Raw genomic sequence first — 12,932 nt, forward strand, 5'->3', positions numbered from 1 at the left:
TAGCCTAAGTGGGTGACACGTAGCACGAGAAAACCAGAAATTTCACGCGCTCTCGGCGTGATATCAGTCGTGCAAGATTTCACGCGAGATTGCGCGATATCCGTTGGATCTAAAGGAGTGAAATTAACAACGTGGATTGAAGCGCCTGACAAAAGGAAAAGTCAAAGAAGGACCGATGGTGATTGGTCAGGAAGGTGGGACCCTCAGGAGGAAATACAGAAACAGAATTTGATTAAAGCACAGTTGATTGGTTCTAAAGTTAACTAGTAGTCTAATTCCATACTACTGCCCCATTTTCGTCAACCTTCTACATCACTATAGGGGCATGACAATGAATTTTTAGATTAAGTTAAAGTTTATGCTAGAGGTACTCTTTCAACCTCCTTCATAATTTATTTATATATATCTCTATTAAGTGAGGAAGATAAATCACATAACAAATATTTCTTAGTTTGAATGATATCAATTACTAATATTACTTGGTTTCTTAATAATGCATTCATGGTTTTCTAATTACTAGATGAAAATCTATACCAAAATCTTAATATCAAAAAATACTAAATTGCATTTTGTATATGTCTTTTTACAATATTAGTAGAATATTTTTTTACAATAATATCTATATATATATATATATATATATATATTATCTAAGAAATAATTAAATTATTGTTTTTTATCTCTTTGATATAATTGTTTAATAGTGAAAATAAAATTGAGATGTGGCATGTGCAAGAATCAAATTTCTAACTTTTCATTTAGAAAGAAAAAGTGAAAGTAAGAAGGTTTAAAATGTATACATTGATGAATTTGTATATTAATTTTTTTGAATTTATTTATGTATAATTTTGAAATATATATATATATATATATATATATCAATTGTTTTCTACTTATATATATATATATAGAGAGAGAGAGAGAGAGAGAGAGAGAGAGAGAGAGAGAGAGAGAGAGAGAATATTTAATTTTAAATGAAGGTTTAAAATGTATATAATGATGAATTTGTATTTTATTTCTTTGGGATTTTTTTTATGTATGGTTTTGAAATTAATATATATACATATAAAAGAAGAAAACAATTGAGAAAATAATTTTTTCACATATTTAAAAAAAAATAGCTCATGTAACTCAATTGACAATCACCTTGTTATGAAGTATTATGTAAAAGTATGAGATTCAAAGTTCAAATCCCCATGAGTTAAGCCAACTAAAAATAAATAGTTTGTATCTATTTATTTATTATATTTTTAGAATGTTAAAAAATAATATTTTTTATCTATTTATTTATTATACTTTTAGAATGTAGTATGTATATTGTAACTGTTTTGAAATAAAAATATCTTTAATTTATTACTTTTATGTAATTTTTAATATAATTTTCTAATAAATATCATTAAATTAAATACTTAAAAATTAGTTTAAAAAATTATATTTTAATTATATAATAATTAAAAAATTAATATAATTAGCATATTCTAATTTTATATTTAATTAAAAATGATTAATGAAAAAGGGAAAATATAATATAAAAAAAAAGAAAATCATATGATTAAATTTCATGTGGTTTGAATATCTACTTTCAAAAATTAAAAATATAACTATCCCCTATCTAGAATGCAACAATAAAGGGATAGAAGAGGAATTGAAACGTTGTTGAGTTGTTTAGAGTTAACAAATCGTTGTATTTATATAAGATAATGTAAGATAATGTGAATCGTTGTATTTATATAAGATAATGTAAGATAATGTGAATAGTAAGTGAAATAGCAGCTAGTAGCCTGCAAGTTGAGGGACTTACCGTGCACTATCAGAGTCAATTTTGCACTTGTTAGAATAAATATGGTTTTGTCTTAGTTGTTAGCTGTTTTAAATGGGGGGTTTCGTCTTAATTGCCATTGTCTTAAAAATAAAGTTTTGCCTTAAAATATTTTTGTCTCAAAGTGTTTTTGTCTTAAATATAAAATTGTCTTAAAATATTTGTGTATGTTTTTGTCACGCCCCTACACCTGCGGTGATCTTCCAACCGCTTGTAGCGAGGTGCGGCACCACCGAATGTTTTCTTTTTAACAATACTAGCACCCATGGACTACGCCTATTCCAACATAAACATACTTATCTTATGTTTTGCAACCGAATGAATGCATTATCCTTTATACTTTAGTGAAAACCATTCTCAATCATTAACCATGTATAATAAACCGAGAACATCAACAATACACAAGTATAAAGGGAGGGGCGACTCCCAGAAAAGTCTGCCCAACAATATATTATAACAGCTTCTTCAATATTACAATACAAGTGATGCTTGGCAAGCTCCAAGCCAACACTTAGAATTTTACAACCAAGGCATAGAACAGCCTTTCATCATCATATGCACTCTTGCACAAAGAAGAATGCCCACCCGGGCCACCTATCTTACTTTGTCAAGTCCTACACACAATCTGCACATAATCTGGACCTTGGCACACTTGCCTCACCCAAACCAGCATTTAGAACCCAAATCTGCACTCACAACTGAACCTTCATACCTCAAACTGCAAGTCACTTCCTCCTCGCACTTGGGTTAGACTACGCATGAGATATGCGTATCTACCTCCAAATATGCGCAAGTGTTTTACCCCTTGAGCGTATGAAAGGTGAGCGAAGTTCATGATCCAAAATGACTCAACGCATGTGTATATATATGCTTGTTAACATGTTTTCATGTGTGGTCCTGCACATGGGCGTTAACCCCTTGGCCGACCCCAAACTGCATTCACACACCCATAAAACGTTCTTTTTCAAGTCGGCCTTGCCTCACGCAAGCCTCCTTCCAAGTCGCTATAAGTTGTCCATCGTTCCACGCACTTTTCCATAAGTGTCGCAAAATTGTTCACGTTATCGTCGCAAGCAGCTCGCAGAAACGTCGCACCGTCGTGTGCGCTCACCCGCCGTGCACCCGTGCCCACCTGTGTGCCTACGCCCGCCCGCGCGCCCGCGCCCGCCCGCGCGCCCACGCCCGCCCGCGCACCCGCGCGCCCTCGTGCAGCTCGACTCGCCGGTCACCCGCACCCGCGCCCGCTGTGCACGTCGCCTTGCCCGGCGCCCAACCGTGCTTAAGCTCGAGGACCTTACATCCTCCTCCACCTGAAATCGTTGTCGTCCTCGACAACATACCATCATCCATGATGTTGTCTCCTCCACATAAGGCAAACATCACTGCAACATATGTAGAACCACTGTCATCTGCAATATGTTGTCCATGTGTGTGTCTCCTCCAAAGTGAAGAGATCATCTCATCAACCAACTCTCGATGTGCCCCAATCAGGTCTATGAAGCCTCTTCATTATCTGCAATGTGCCACCCTCAAGTCTCCAATCTTATCAACTCTTGATGTGCCCCATTCAGGTCCATGAAGTCCTCTTCATCATCTGCAATGTGCCATCCTCAAGTCTCCAATCTTATCAACTCTCGATGTGCCCCATTCAGGTCTATGAAGTCCTCTTCATCATCTGCAATGTGCCATTCTCAAGTCCCCATGTCACACTAGCAAGTCCTCCTACATAACATTCCTGCCCTAGCACTCCTCTTTGGATGTCCCTTGACATCTCTACAAGTGCTTCCACACAATGTCCTTGCATAGGTCTGCCATGCTCCATGTCTTCAAGTCTCCAACCTGATGTCCATGACTAAGCTGCCCATGTAGTCCACCCAAGTAGACACATCACAACATCTGACCATCCCATCCAAGTCTTCAATCTTCGGTTTAGTGAACTCGGTCACTCAACCATCTCATCATCATCATGTCATGAGTCTCTTCATCATAGCTCCTCCACCAAAGTGTCCATCAAGACTATCTCTTGGTCTCAGCCATGAGAAGTCCACCCAAAACATCACAAGTGTGTGCCCTCCTCAATCTGTCCATGAGTCATGCCGGGCACTTAGCCAATTCTCCATGTGGCTAAAGCATGACCCAATCCTCCACAACGATCATCATGTTCCTCCCTTGTCACGGGTCCTTGCACCTTTCATCATAAGGTCACAAGTAACCCCAACAAGCCCTGCAACAATCGACAATCCTTGCTTCTCCATACAAGGTTCCATCATAGTCATCCATGGTAAGATGTCCTCTTGCCTTGGCAAACTGGCTTTGCCCTTTTCTGCACACGGTCCATCTCCCAAATGCCCAAATGAAACACAAGTATCATCACTTACTTCATCATCATGAGGCTCCTCCATGTGAGTGACCTCATTCATACATGTTGACAAACTGCACGATCCTGGTTCGACTTGATCAACCTCAAGTTCATCCTCCATCGTAGTCATGTCTGCAACATCTTCCTCTATCACGGCTTCCTCTTCCTTGTTGGCACAATCTGCAACTTCACCTTGCTCCATTGTCCAACCAAGTTGAAGAAGTTCTTTCTCAGCTTCATCCTTCCTCTTCAAGGCTAGGAGATGCCTCACTTCTTTCTTTCTTATCTCAAGCTCCTTGAATTCTGCTTCAATCAAGTCTACTTCCTTTGCAAGTCGAAGAGCTTCCCCCATATCAGGAACCCCTTCCTTAACCAAGGCACGAAGAGCATCCCTTGTTTCAAACAACCTTTTGCCACATTCTACAAATCCTTGTTTTACTCCTTCTGACTCTTCAAGTAGACTCCCTTCGAATTCTTCGAAGGATGTATGATCCAATTTCTGCAAGATAGACATCTTCACCTGCAACCTGAACTGGCCCTTGTCTCACTTCATGTGAAATGGTCTCCTTCACCTGCAAGTACCCTTGTCACTGTCACGAGCAACCTTTGCTCACCAGCTCTAACTGAGCTCTGATACCAACTGTCACGCCCCTACACCTGCGGTGATCTTCCAACCGCTTGTAGCGAGGTGCGGCACCACCGAATGTTTTCTTTTTAACAATACTAGCACCCGTGCACTACGCCTATTCCAACATAAACATACTTATCTTATGTTTTGCAACCGAATGAATGCATTATCCTTTATACTTTAGTGAAAACCATTCTCAATCATTAACCTTGCATAATAAACCGAGAACATCAACAATACACAAATATAAAGGGAGGGGCAACTCCCAGAAAAGTCTGCCCAACAATATATTATAACAACTTCTTCAATATTACAATACAAGTGATGCTTGGCAAGCTCCAAGCCAACACTTAGAATAATTTTACAACCAAGGCATAGAACAACCTTTCATCATCATATGCACTCTTGCACAAAGAAGAATGCCCACCCCGGCCACCTATCTTACTTTGTCAAGTCCTGCACACAATCTTCACATAATCTGGACCTTGGCACACTTGCCTCACCCAAACCAGCATTTAGAACCCAAATCCGCACTCACAACTGAACCTTCATACCTCAAACCGCAAGTCACTTCCTCCTCGCACTTGGGTTAGACTACGCATGAGATATGCGTATCTACCTCCAAATCTGCGCAAGTGTTTTACCCCTTGAGCGTATGAAAGGTGAGCGAAGTTCATGATCCAAAATGACTCAATGCATGTGTATATATATGCTTGTTAACATGTTTTCATGTGTGGTCCTGCACATGGGCGTTAACCCCTTGGCCGACCCCTAAACTGCATTCACACACCCATAAAACATTCTTTTTCAAGTCAGCCTTGCCTCACGCAAGCCTCCTTATAAGTTGTCCATCGTTCCACGCACTTTTCCATAAGTGTCGCAAAACTGTTCACATTATCGTCACAAGCAGCTCGCAGAAACGTCGCACCGTCGTGTGCGCTCACCCGCCGTGTGCCCGTGCCCGCCTGTGTGCCAGCGCCCGCCCGCGCGCCCGCGCCCGCCCGCGCCCGCCCGCGCGCCCACGCCCGCCCGCGCCCGCCCGCGCGCCCGCGCCCGCCCGTGCGCTCGCGCCCGCCCGCGCGCCCTCGTGCAGCTCGCCTAGCCGGTCGCCCACACCCGCGCCCGCCGTGCACATCGCCTTGCCCGATGCCCAACCGCGCTTAAGCTCGAGGACCTTACAGTTTTTGTCTTAAATATAAATTGTCTTAAAATATTTTTGTATTAAACTGTTTTTATCTTAAATATAAAGTTTTGTCTTAAAATATTTTTGTCTCAAAATGTTTTAAGACAATTCAATTGATATTAAATTTTAATGAAAAATAACAAGAAGAAAAAGTGATTTTTAAAGATGTTTACATAATATAACAAGACATGACAATATCTCTTCCATATTGGACCCTGGTGCAATAATTTTTCTCACTAATTTAAATTTGATTAGTCAAAATTAGCTATATTTGTTGAACAATATGCATTACTTAATGAATTACTTATATATAAATATTTCTCCAAACTCCACCCAACTTTACACAATATTAATAATAACATTTCATTTGCAGATAGACTATATTTACATCCAACATTAAAACTAGTTCCAACTTAATTTCAATCTAATTAAACATCCATAATATTTAAACTATAATATCTTCCCGCTTAAAACTTTACCCGACCCCTCTATATCTCTTTGTTTTGCAACAGGAAGCTCTTTTAACTTTGCTTTCTTAAATGCATTTGAAGCCTCACTTTCTCATACAAGATAGCCTCTTTCAGCTCTCCCACTTTACTTTCTCATACATGAAAGCCTCTTTCAATTCTCCTACTACCTCACTGATGCCAGGCCTAGAAGATAAATTCTGAAGACATCTAAGGGCCACTTTGGCAACGATAGTGATTGATTTCATGTGATATTTTCCTTCCATTTTCTTTTCTATAATTTCCAATATTTTTCCAGGGTTTTCATTCATCCCCACATAATCTCTCACCTGGGAATTAGAGACAAACTAGAAAATCAGAAATTATGTAGTTAATTTGGATATAATTTCCAATATTTTTCCAGGGTTTTCATTCATCCCCACATAATCTCTCACCTGGGAATTAGAGACAAACTAGAAAATCAGAAATTATGTAGTTAATTTGGATAATCATACATCATGTTTGGATGACTAATTATAAATAAAATCTATATTTAAATGACTAATTATAAATAAAATCCTTACCCACATTGAGAGTAATCTTTCCTCACTGGGTAGATCCCTATCGAAGGCATTTCTCCCACATATGATTTCTAATAAAACCACTCCAAAACTATATACATCATTTTTCTGAGTCACATGACCAGTGGAAAGATACCTGGAAAAGCATCTCCAGGTATAAATGGAATTGCCGCTACTCTTAACAATCAATTGAATTCCTATGGCATCCAAAAGAGTATTCGAAAGTGAATGCAAGTATTTGTAACTCACTCTGGATCCGCGTATCCGTAAGTTCCTTTCACTATATCCACGATAGGAGCCTTCCTATCCATTGTCATCTTTGACAAACCGAAATCGCCTAGTTTTCCATTCAAATTGCTGTCGAGAAGGATGTTAGCAGTCTTCACATGCCTGTGAATTATCATTGGAGTGCAACACACGTGTAGGTATTGCAGTGCTTCAAACAGAAATGGAGGATGGAACATCAGATGAGAAATATGGTTAACCACTATTTCTGGTATTCAAATACATTTGCACTCAAATAATGTAGTGCGAAAAACTTAAATTTATTACCCTCAGCCACATCGATTGCTATTTTGAGCCTGCTCTTCCAATTTAGTTTACGAAGTCCTGCGTTCTGACCTGGAAAACAAATAATCTCCCTCTCTGCCTGTCGTAAATCTTTTCAAAATATTTATTTATTGCATCAACCCAACCAAACAATATTAGAGTGTAAAATATTTACCATAAAGACGGTCGCTTAAACGCCCTCCGCACATGTAATCATGAATAAGCATATCCTTTCCGGATTCATCGCAGTACCCCAGCAGAGACAACAAGTTCTTATGATGCACTCTACAAATAAGGTGGACCTGCACATATTTTTTCTTGTCAATTCTGTGTGCACCCAAATGATTCAGAAATGTCAATTCTGTGTGCCCCCAAATGATTCAGAAATTGGATCATATTAAATCTCATAATTACCTCAGTGAAAAACTCCCGAATTTCTTCTTCGCTATTCGATGACAGCACTTTTACTGCGATCTCTTTTCCGTCTCGCATCTTGCCAAACAACACCGGTCCAAAGGTACTTTCGCAAAGTTTCTGACTAAAAGTTTGCGTGGCTTCCTTCATCTCTTGCAGAGTAAAAATCATCGAGTCATCTGCAATCCATGTAAATTTACAAAGTATGAAAGTGCCCTCTGGCATAGTTTTTACTTCTTTTTCTATTTTTATCCAGCGATTGTACAGGGCATAGTCAGTTTAAGGGGTGTGCCAAGTCAACTCAACTATCGGAGCCTGAACCCATAATCTCAGAGCTAAAGACTTAGGCCAGTATTTTAACCAACTAGGTTACTCATCACAACTGAAAAAAATTCACAACTTCATAATAGGGGAGTTTCCCAATATATTTCTTCATAGAAATCAAGTTCCTTACCTTTATTGAGGATATGCCTTTCCCTGAATTCAAGTTCCTGACCTTCACTGAAGGGCTGTTTTGCCCTAAATTTCTTCCAGTATAGATTAATCTGTTTTGCCCAAAATTTCTTCCAATATATACTACTAATACTCACCATCAAAGCTAAAGCAATTATTAAACCCCCACTTCTATTTATTCCGAGATTCACACTTACTCTGTTCTTTCTTGAATTATTTCTGGTTTCCTGAATACAATCCCCACCCTTATACATACAGAGTTAACGATTCCGAGAGTATCTGCAACGCACCGAATGAAGAGATTTTCAATGAATTCGTGAACCTCCTGCTGTAAGATTTTATAGACTTTCAACCGTATAGTTATTACTGTCTGTGCCATTCCTTTCTATGAACCACCAACCACACTGTCAAGATTGGCATTTCGTGTCTGTCACGGAGACGTGTTGTAAACGCCATGGGTGTTTTGTTGTTTTGTTGGAACTCTGGACACCACATATCTCCACAATGGTATGATATTGTCCACTTTGGGCCTAAGCCCTCATGGATTTGCTTTTGGACTTACCCCAAAAGGCCTCATACCAATGGAGATATTTGTCCATCCTTATATACCCATGATCCTCCCCACTTCTAGTCAATGTGGGACTATTTGGTCGTATACCCAACAATCCTCCCCTCGAACAAAGGACCATCGAGCCTCCCCTCAAACGATTATCCATCCGTCCACTCTCTACCAACCAGGATTCTCTGCTCCAATGCGTTGGAAGCACACGCCTTACATGGAGCACCACCTACCTCGAGAGCTTGCTCTATCCCAGGTCAACTCCTCTTCACCGTGTTGGGGCCACGACACGTCCATGAAGAATCCGGAGCACACCGCCTGTCTAACCGAGCTCAGGGGCATGGCTCCGATACCACTTGTTGGAACTCTGGACACCACATATCTCCACAATGGTATGATATTGTCCACTTTGGGCCTAAGCCCTCATGGATTTGCTTTTGGACTTACCCAAAAGGCCTCATACCAATGGAGATATTTGTCCATCCTTATATACCCATGATCCTCCCCACTTCTAGTCAATGTGGGACTATTTGGTTGTATACCCAACATGTTTGACAATGCACTTTGAACCTCTGGTCACCGAACGTTCATTCTACTCCCCGACAGGGCGGGGTCCGAACTCACATAATTTGTTTCTTTAATTAAATTGAATTAAATTCATTCACTTAGCGACTGAATATAATATTATCAAAAGAAATCAAAGGTTATTCATTAAGTTAGTTTAGAAAAAGTTATCCATTAAATTAGTTTATATACATTTTTTATATGTATAGATATATTAACTTGAAAATGAAATATAGGATAAAATTGTAAGAAATCAAAATTATTAAAAAATTGCTATCACTAACATAGAAACTGCAAAGATAGATTACAAGCTTGAGATGAGATTATGAGTTTTGATCTATGGATAAACATGAACACTCCAAAAATACATTACAAGTTTGAGTTTTGACATAAAATTATAAGTTTTGATTTATATACGAACATGAAAACTACAAAAATAAATTACAAACTTAAATTTTAATATAAAATTATGAATTTTGATCTATAAATTTAATTAATCCCCATACAATTCAATAAAATTCATCCAACCTCAATCTTTTTAAGGTTGGCCAAAATTGAAACCTCAAAATTAAACCTAGGACGAAATACAAGTTTACACCGCAATTCGAATTTAGTTATGCATGGAGTTATTTAGCCGGTGGTTAATTTCCTAATTGGTGATTTTGATAAAGAAACCGCTGACTTCCATGTGACATTCGCGTAGGATGGTTAATTTCCCACCAACGCATAGGATTATTTTTTTAATATAAAATTAATCAAATAATCAAAAAAGTGATATTATTAGTGGGGCATAGAACCGTGAGTGGGTAGTTTTGGAAACCATCAATCATAGATATAGGAATCCACCCCAAGTCAAGGCAATACAATGTCCATCTAATTGCCAATTACTCTTGAAAATTTTAAAGATGCCCATGACTCTTAAAAATTTTAAAGATTTTTTTCCAGTACGGAAAAAAAAACTGTATTTATATTAATATAAAAAGCAGTATTTGTATTAATATAAAGTATATTTACATAGAGTCATATATTTTAAGAAAAGATAAAAAATTGTGTTGATCAGAGCATTTTTGAGTCTGAAAAAAAACTCACGTGGAGATGAAAAAAGAAATATGTAGCAAACAGACGATATCCATCGATAAACACATGATGACCATTCAGGTCCATATAGAAAGAACATCCCCATCACATTGAGAAATACAAGAAAGTATAAACAAACATACCTTTTGTGACGAGGAAGAGGCATTGAGCAAAAGAGATATAATCTGGGAGGGACAAAAAACAAAAATGGTTTAACAGCAAGGAGAAATCATCAATCTGATATGTGCTTGTGCCCATTTGAATCTCCATTTTCCATATACCCGGCTGGATTGAGAGCCCTTTCTTTGACAGGTCATCAGCATGAGTATTGAAGGTTCTGTCAACATGGTTAATAGAATAATCCTTTTTTCTACTCCATAATGCATTTATGCTATTCATCCACACTGCTAACATTGATTTTTTTATAGATAATTTCCCTATAACATGCTCAATCATAATTTTAGAGTCACCGTAGATCTGAAGATTCTAAATATTAAGGAAAGTGCTTAAATGTAGGAGACCAACAAGGGCCATAGCCTCAGCCTTGTTGTTTGTACCTTTACCTCCGTTCCAATAAATGGAAAAATGAAGGTCTTGATTCATTGATATGAGAAAGCCGCAAGCACATATACCATGTTATGTTGCTCCATCAAAAAATGCTCTCGGAAAACTCATCTGGACCCTCCTATGAGCCTTGGAATTCTTGTTTTTATGTAGAAACATCTTACTTGGAAGAGAGTTATGAATAGAAATAATCTTCTCAAACACAGTCATTTTATCTTCCCTTCCATCTCGTAATAATAACTTATTCCTCCACTTCCAAACTGACCAAAAGAGAAGTTGAGGAATCGATCTAATAGTAGATTTTTGAGTGCTCCACCAAACCAGTGCATCTTGCATGGATAAGTGAAACACCAAACTGAAACCAAAATAGGTTGCAAAATCCTTCCACAATTGAAGAGTGAAACTGCAGTTTAGGAACATGTGACAGTTGTTTTCTCCCTCCTTCTTGCACATTAAGCATATACCAGGACCTATCTAGTTTCTTTTTTGAAGACTCTCCCAAGTAAGGTTTTTATTGTTAAAAACTAGCTAGGAGAAATGAATCATTTTATAGGGAGCCCCAATTTTCCACAGAGACTTCAGGAAAATCTTCAGAAAAGGGGAAGGGATTCCTTTAGGTAAAATTAAATAGATTTCCTTTACTTGTACTTCTTCCCTCTCCCTTTTTCCCCTCCAGGTAAGGGAATCATTTTCTTCCGTTCTGCATATACCTGAGTTTCTCATAGTCATCATAATATTGTTCCATTGCTGTAATAAATCTCCCCTTAGACCCAAACCCTGTGGATCCCTCCAAATAGGAGCGCCTCCCTACCACCCTGCTATGATTTGACTCCATGTGAAAATTCCCTTTCTATGAAGAGCCATTATGATGTTTGGTGGAATAATGAAATTCTCCCCCGTACCTGTTAACTCCCCAAGAAACTCTCCTAGGTTGTAGCTCGGAGATGCTCGTGACATCACAAACTCAACTCAATGTTGGAAATGGATGAATGGAAGAAATGATGCATATTCAAGCCAGATAACCACTTCTACTTTGCTTGACTCCAGACATGCGTGAACACCCCCAGACTACAAGGCTTTAGACCACCAGTTACTCACAGTTTAAGGATTGGGTGAATATGGAGAATACTGACCACACCAGCAGATGCACAGGACCCTGTGATGGCCGGTTGCAACTAGTAAAGAGGCCTGCAAATCTAATTCCCTAGTGCATAGACAAGATGACAACTCTCTGTCACTAAGTGAAAAGAAACCTGATTACAGATTCACTGATATATACAAGATTCAAACACAAAGGTGGGATGACAGCCCCTCTAATGCTAAACATCAAGAGTTCAGAAAGAATGCAAATCAAGCACAGCCTAGAACAGAATAGAAATGGAAAGTGAGCAATTAACAGCAAAAGAATCTTGTATTAGCTGAAAATGCCGACGAGACGTTGCAAGTATCAAAGCAGTTACAGTCTCCAAAAGTTGAACTTTACATCAAAACAACAATCATCAACCCTGATTTCATCTATTTTTTGGGTATATATAGAGTTTCATTACAAAAATGTTCTGTTGTTCTATGCATGGAGGGGTCATAATGGACCACCAACCGCTTTAGCTTCCTGGCAAAACTTCTGCGCAATCTGTCTGCTTTAATGAACAAAATTGATCTTCTTGGATGCTCTGTTGTCCTTCTCGAGTAGGTGGAGTTTCGTATGGGTGAAGTTCCATAGATGTTAGATGCATTTA

At 38.4% G+C, this 12,932-nt stretch overlaps 2 protein-coding genes across 7 annotated transcripts in view; both read right to left on the reverse strand.

Moving 5' to 3' along the window:
- Positions 1 to 8,784, reverse strand: part of LOC149211148 (putative LRR receptor-like serine/threonine-protein kinase At1g67720) — a 46,475-nt gene extending 37,691 nt beyond the window's left edge. For 2 of the 6 annotated variants that reach the window (XM_089394537.1, XM_089394541.1), the window contains exons 1-2: positions 8,434 to 8,784; positions 7,980 to 8,158 (exon numbers count right to left, since the gene is read on the reverse strand). In XM_089394537.1, the coding sequence (XP_089250663.1) occupies positions 7,980 to 8,158; positions 8,434 to 8,686 (432 nt within the window). In that variant the 5' untranslated portion in view covers positions 8,687 to 8,784. Of the gene's footprint in view, positions 1 to 7,740; positions 7,868 to 7,979; positions 8,159 to 8,433 lie in introns of all 6 variants that reach the window. The other 4 variants (XM_089394543.1, XM_089394538.1, XM_089394544.1 and 1 more) reach the window with 4 other exon arrangements.
- LOC149211149 (putative serine/threonine-protein kinase PBL9) lies at positions 6,357 to 7,722 on the reverse strand. Its single transcript, XM_089394545.1, has 4 exons — positions 7,569 to 7,722; positions 7,266 to 7,452; positions 7,020 to 7,152; positions 6,357 to 6,785 (listed from the first exon to the last, which is right to left on the reverse strand). The coding sequence occupies exons 2-4, from the start codon at positions 7,418 to 7,420 to the stop codon at positions 6,570 to 6,572; spliced, it is 504 nt and encodes a 167-aa protein (XP_089250671.1). The 5' UTR covers positions 7,421 to 7,452; positions 7,569 to 7,722; the 3' UTR covers positions 6,357 to 6,569.
- Positions 8,785 to 12,932: the final 4,148 nt, after the last annotated feature.

This window comes from Pinus tabuliformis, chromosome 1_2 (assembly GCF_031772625.1).
Source record: "Pinus tabuliformis cultivar Carrire ecotype Pingquan chromosome 1_2, CPIR1, whole genome shotgun sequence".
NCBI classification, from domain to species: Eukaryota; Viridiplantae; Streptophyta; class Pinopsida; order Pinales; family Pinaceae; genus Pinus; species Pinus tabuliformis.